The 6,000-nt window shown below is 41.2% G+C and overlaps 1 protein-coding gene across 15 annotated transcripts in view; it reads left to right on the forward strand.

Moving 5' to 3' along the window:
* Positions 1-6,000, forward strand: part of cspg5a (chondroitin sulfate proteoglycan 5a) — a 50,892-nt gene that overhangs the window by 42,498 nt on the left and 2,394 nt on the right. For 5 of the 15 annotated variants that reach the window (XM_034145784.1, XM_034145786.1, XM_034145785.1 and 2 more), the window contains one exon: positions 2,200-2,256. The exons of 8 other annotated variants lie outside the window; for them this stretch is intronic. In XM_034145784.1, the coding sequence (XP_034001675.1) occupies positions 2,200-2,256 (57 nt within the window). Of the gene's footprint in view, positions 1-2,199; positions 2,257-5,440; positions 5,543-6,000 lie in introns of all 15 variants that reach the window. 2 more of the 15 variants (XM_034145794.1, XM_034145793.1) reach the window with 1 other exon arrangement.

Here is a 6,000-nt window from a genome sequence, read left to right on the forward strand (position 1 = left end):
CACAAATAGAAGATGACAAAACAAAAAAGTATGAGTAGAGTATGAAAATGCTGGTATTTTAAGATGAAATGTCTTGAAGAAATCTGGTCTTGAGCTTTAGCCGGTCATTTTAGGACCATTACAGACACCCCACTAATTCATTTTGACTGAACGGTGTCCAGGAAACGCTTAATTGCCTGCTGACAAAGAGAGGATGTACCATAAATCAGCTCAGTGGAGGACCCAGGTCAGAGGTCAAACTCCCCCTGAAACCATGCACTCTGAACATTTACGGACGTTTCTCACAGTGCAACTAACAAACCGCGCTGGCTTGACCCTTAAAGAGAAAACCCCCAGAATCCTTCGCTGCAACCCCTTGCTCACCCCGTCTCTTTCTAAGCTGCTCTCTCTCTCTCTGATCACTTCTTGCATCGGTGTGTCATGGCTTTCCTGCTCTGTCGCTAACATGTGCAACGCCATGTGAGCCACCGCAGCTCTGCTTCGCTAACTGTTTACTGATTTGTGCTTATAACTAAATGTCTGCTTTAATTGTTTATCCTGAAAATGGGAGGGGGCGGGACTTGCTTATTCTGGTTTTCTGGGGGGGAGGAAATGGGAGGATTGATGTCACAAACAGGTAAGCTTAAGGTGTGGGGACTATTGTGTGAAATGGTCGGGGTTATCAGGATAAACATCTGAGATGCAACGCCCCGCGGCGGCCTGCAGGTGGCCGCAGAGAGCCGTCAGGCGCCTCACTAACTGAAGCATGGTTAGCTTTAGCGGCTAACGTTGTAGCAGCATGGGTAGTTCTCGTGCTACATCTGAGGTAGAGCTTGTTTGATTTGTTTTTAAGATGTGGTACCACCCTCTAACAACTCCGTCAGTAGTTTTTTTAACTTGTAAAAGGTACAGCAACTAGTCGTTTCTCTGTAACTCATTCATGCTAGCTCAACAGTTTTAGGAAATAGTCTCACCCTCTCATTTTAACCACCACTACATATCATGTTCATATCCTAACAGACAAGAAAAGAGTAACAAAAACCATCCATCCTCACCTCCTAACAATATCCCCAAAATATCTACTTCCTAACTCAAAACCACCTAAAACCCCTTATCATCCACTGGACTGAATAGTATTTGTAAATGTGTTAAAGAGTTTGTTTCAGCACACTTATTGGTACACATACATACTTCCACTGCCAGTTTCAGGCTAATCCACTGACAGTTGGTGGCAGTAATGTGCAAGGAAGTAGCCATGCTAAAAGACAAGCTAGCTAGCTCCGCAAAATCAAAGATATTGATACAACCCAGCTACTTTTTTATGATAAACGAAATACACTCAGCAGTGTCAGGCATCAACAAGTGAACTCTGTGAATGTGAACTTTGTTTCCACGAAAACTGCATGGTGTACTTTTAAATAACAAGTAGTGTTGGGTTCTGAAACAAGGCTCTTTTTGGACCTAGTTTCAGGTTGGCAAAATTGCCGTATTCACCAAGGCTCAAATACATCTGGCTACAACTATATATCAGCCAAAAGCAATTTACAGAACATTCACTTGACTGTTTTCTCATTTCTTATTGACACTGCTTTTACTGGTTATAGGATTTTTAGCAAAGAAGCGTGACTGTCAAATACCACAGATTTCCAACTACTATTCAGCCCAGCTTTATTCTAATACATGTTCCAACCACGTACACAACTAACTTAGAAAATATAGGCTTCCCCAAACCAAAAACCATACCAACTCACCAATCTCTCCCAAAATAAACCCACTAATAATAATTAAAAAACCTCAATCCCCTTCCATACCAACAGCCAAGTGCCACGATGGCGGAGAACCTCACCAGAAATATCCCAACCTGTATTTACTTTGCTAATAATGACTAACAGCCGGCAGCACCAGAGAGTCTGTGTTTGAGCAGAGATACTGTAGCCAGCTGGGAATATCAGCTGACGTCTGAAAGGAAGTTTCTCCTGCTGTTGGTCTCTGTCTCCAACACTCGATCTCTCTCTGTCTTTTTTATCTGTCTGCTTCTATCTCTTCCTGTCCGCCTCCTCTTTCTCGCTACTTTTATCTCTCTGTTTCACCTCCCACTCAACTTTCTCTCTGTCCACCTCCAACTTTTTCTGTCCGTCTCTCTATCTGTCTTTCTCTCTGAGGATGCCTTTGTATGGTTTTGAGGAGTTATAACCCTTTGCCCCATCCCCCTCCCCTCAGAAAACCATGAGCAGATACACCTGGGAGTGTAAGACCAAAGAGGAGTCCGACTGCGAGGTAAGACCAACTCCCAAAATGTCAGAAAGTCCCGCCCTCCCCCCTTCTCTCACCTATCCAAACAGCTCTCTCATTGTTACTGTGGCCCTGTCAATCACCCTCTCAACTCTCAGTGGATCCATCTGAGTCTTACCTCCTCCTACCAACAAAACAAAACTCATATATATCGTCACCATGACAGATCCAAACACACTCCTTGTCACCTGTTAGAACTAAAAAGGCTTATAAGGTAACGCATTAATTGAACATAATTCCTCTTCAATCAGATTTGCCAACACTTTCTGGCAGACATTTAGTATATATATATAAAAAGAGAGTAAACTATAAGCTCCAGTTTAATGTTCATACTTCACTTGATGTCTTTATTGAACAAGGACCATGCATAAAATACAATAATCTAAATGTTCCTTTGCTAATATCTCATTTCCATCTGCAGTCCTTGGAGAGGTACACACATAACCATCAGCAAACAAAGAATTATATGGACTTTATTTTCAGAAAAACATCAATTCAGGCTTATAAAACATTGTAAAATGAAATTGGACTTGAACCAATTTCTGTTCACAATGCAATCCGTCACCCAAAAAGACACAGTGCTATAGGCCAAGAAATAAAGAAACGTGAAAATGGTGTGAAATTGCCCTTTAACACACAGTAAAGACACAGAGTCCTCTAAACCCAATCCCAAACAGACTTTGAATCGGCAGCAAAACTGTTGACCCTGTGAGAACCCTGTTACACATCACTCACACACATACAGTACACCTGCAAAAGTGCATTTACAGAAGAATACAACCATAAACAAACACAGAAAGATGGGCACGAAAAAAACACAACGATTTGCACAAAGCCAACACAAATACACGCTAAACAATAACCCAAAAATCACTTTCCCTGCAGTAATAGAGCGCTTTGTGTTTCCTGCTCTGTGGTAGATTGAACCCTCTTGTCCTCAATCTTTTTCCTCCACAGTAATTCAGCAGAGGTCAGACACACAGTCTCCTCTGCAGCAAACGCTGAAATGACAATGTTGTACTGTCAATACTAACTAAATTCACCACAGAAAATGAATTGACCTGGCAGAGCTGGCCGTAATTGTAAAGATGATTTCATTTCCATCGACTGAATCCGCTCTCAGACTGACTTAACCTTTAACTTCCAATTCTGCAAGCAGGCAGTTCAATTTTATGATTAAATGTAATTGTCCCTTTCAATTTGACAACATTCATAATTCTTTATGCAGTGAGAACAGAAATACTGGGACCATTAAGACCAACCAAATTCTTGCATATCTTATTAAAATCTGTATATTTTTGTTACTATATATGTGTCTTTTCTTACTGGGCTTCGCACTGCATAGCACTTACCAGAGATCACAGTGTGGGCAGAAATATGACTTGTTTCCAAGCAAATAAACACTGTTACTACAGTATACATTTAAATAAATGCTCTCCATTTTAAACCAGAAGACCTCCCAGACATACAACCCCCAAGTATTCAAAGAACAGATTTTAAAGATTTCATTTAGTTCTTTTAATTTTGCATCAGTGCACTTTTCTAGAGATGATCCCTATAATATTTAGAGTCAGTTATTATCTGCAGGCAAATATCATGGCCAGCTGTTTTTGTTTGGGTGGTTCCTATTATTGTGACCCTAAAACATGAACTGCATGTCCCAGTTTGAGTCAAGGGAAACCATGCTCATCCATTTTCTGCCAGTCACACAGACTTAAGTCATTTAAAGAAATTCAAGTTATGACCAGTGCTTCTCGTCTCCTTATACCGCTTCACTGCACACAAACTCATACATGCAAATCAATCTGACACTCTTAAATACAAACACAAATGTAGACAGATGCTCTATATACTCAGAGAGAAGCCAGTCAGTAAACACAAACAAAGCCAAAACAAATATGTAAACAAACACATGGAGGGGAATGAACAGGCAGGCTAATATTAACTCAGTCACGCACAAGACAAATATTTTAATTTCAAGTTTATGCGCCCAGGCTAAAGAAAGAGTAATAAAGCTAACAGGTGTACAGTCTCTCAAACACTGTACAACATATTTAATCAGCTTCAGGGAGAGAGCTGAGGAGAATGAGTGGTTCAGGCACAAACTCTACGACACCTGCCTGCACTTTAAATCCATCCAGAAACAAACACCTCTCGTGTGCCAAAACTAAAATATGTATTAAGTGTTTCACGTTATGGCTTCATAAACATTTATATTTCATTCAGATGGCGATTCAGGCTTTTGGGTCCTTCCAATAAACCCTTGGTGTGCATTACTTTTCTACTATCTTTTTAAAATAACAAGCACAGTTCTTTAAACACTTACAAATGCACTCACAATTACTAGACAGATGCTTAAGTTATGAAACAAACATACTGTATAAGGGCTTTAAGTGGGTGAACTGGTTATAGGCTAAAGGTGTTCTTCCTTCGCAACTCCGCTAGCTAACGATCGGACCGGCTAGAAATGACGATGATGTTAACTAGTCAAGCTAATTTCACCGTGCTTTTATGCTACACTGGAAAATAACAGAACATCAGGTGATATTTGCGATGTGCTTTCCTACACTGTGACAAGAGTGTGTGGATGAAGCATTTCGTTTTTTTATTTTACGCGTTTACTCTCGCTCTGCTTCGTAACATAACAACTCCACAGCTTGTTAATTGATGCAAAAAAAAAAAGCAATGTATGCGTATTGTGCACATTGCCAAACATATGAAAGTTGGCATCCAGCTGTTTCTGATAGCTGAGGACCCCTACTATACATTTCTAACATAAAACGTTGTGTTAGTCAACATTTCCAGGTTCACAATAGGACTCTATGTGCTGGCAAATAGACCTTGTTGTAGTAGTTTCTGCAAAACCTCACATAAGTGCGTGTGCGACTCGCCGGAAGTCGATTTCAATAAAAGTTGTTAAAAAGGTACCCAAGTGCAATCGTTCCAAAATCAACTGTACTCATACAATCCCCCTTAAACGCCCACTAAAAGACAAAACAACTGTCCGTGTGCCTCCATCGTCATCATCATCAGAACCCTGTTTATATCTGTTCCTACTTCCCCCAAAATGACACCCGCTCTAAAGTCCTTGTGGCCTCCCACCTGCTGCCCGCCCCCTCTCCACCCATGCACAAACAATGAAATCCAACAAACAAAAAACATTTTCCAGTTTCACGCTGACGGGAGGAAAGAGGGCCCCTATCCCGTAACCATGGAAGTGACGTATCCGCACGTCCTGCCCGAAGTTACTATCTAGGCCAGCAGCCAGCGGGTAAATGCTCTCACTGCTCTTCCTTTCTAAAAGTGCCTTTGAATTTCAAACGCAAACATTCAATTAGGGGGTGTTTGTAAGTGGCACAGGCCTCAGGGTCTGAATTTTTGTTTTGTGTGAATCTGCCAACCTGTGTGTTTGAATGAAAGTGTATATCTGATAATACTCAGCGAGTGTGTGACACAGAGGCGCAGACGGGCGCCCCGGGATGTGAAGCAGGGTCGATGATGCCATGCAATATTAATGGGGATAAGAGGCTGGAAAAACAGAGTTAAAATGGACTCCGCAATCAATCTGTTCCCTCTTACCTTAATTAAATTAATATGAATTGGATTTAAACTCTTTTTTCCCCCCCAGCGACTGCTTGGGTATGTATGACGGTGGTACCCACGGACAATCAGCCAGAGTTTTATTATTTGCCTTTTTTTGTGACAATAATTGCAGGTGAAGCAGGAGGA

The sequence above is a fragment of the Trematomus bernacchii genome, unplaced genomic scaffold, assembly GCF_902827165.1.
Source record: "Trematomus bernacchii unplaced genomic scaffold, fTreBer1.1, whole genome shotgun sequence".
Classification (NCBI taxonomy): domain Eukaryota; kingdom Metazoa; phylum Chordata; class Actinopteri; order Perciformes; family Nototheniidae; genus Trematomus; species Trematomus bernacchii.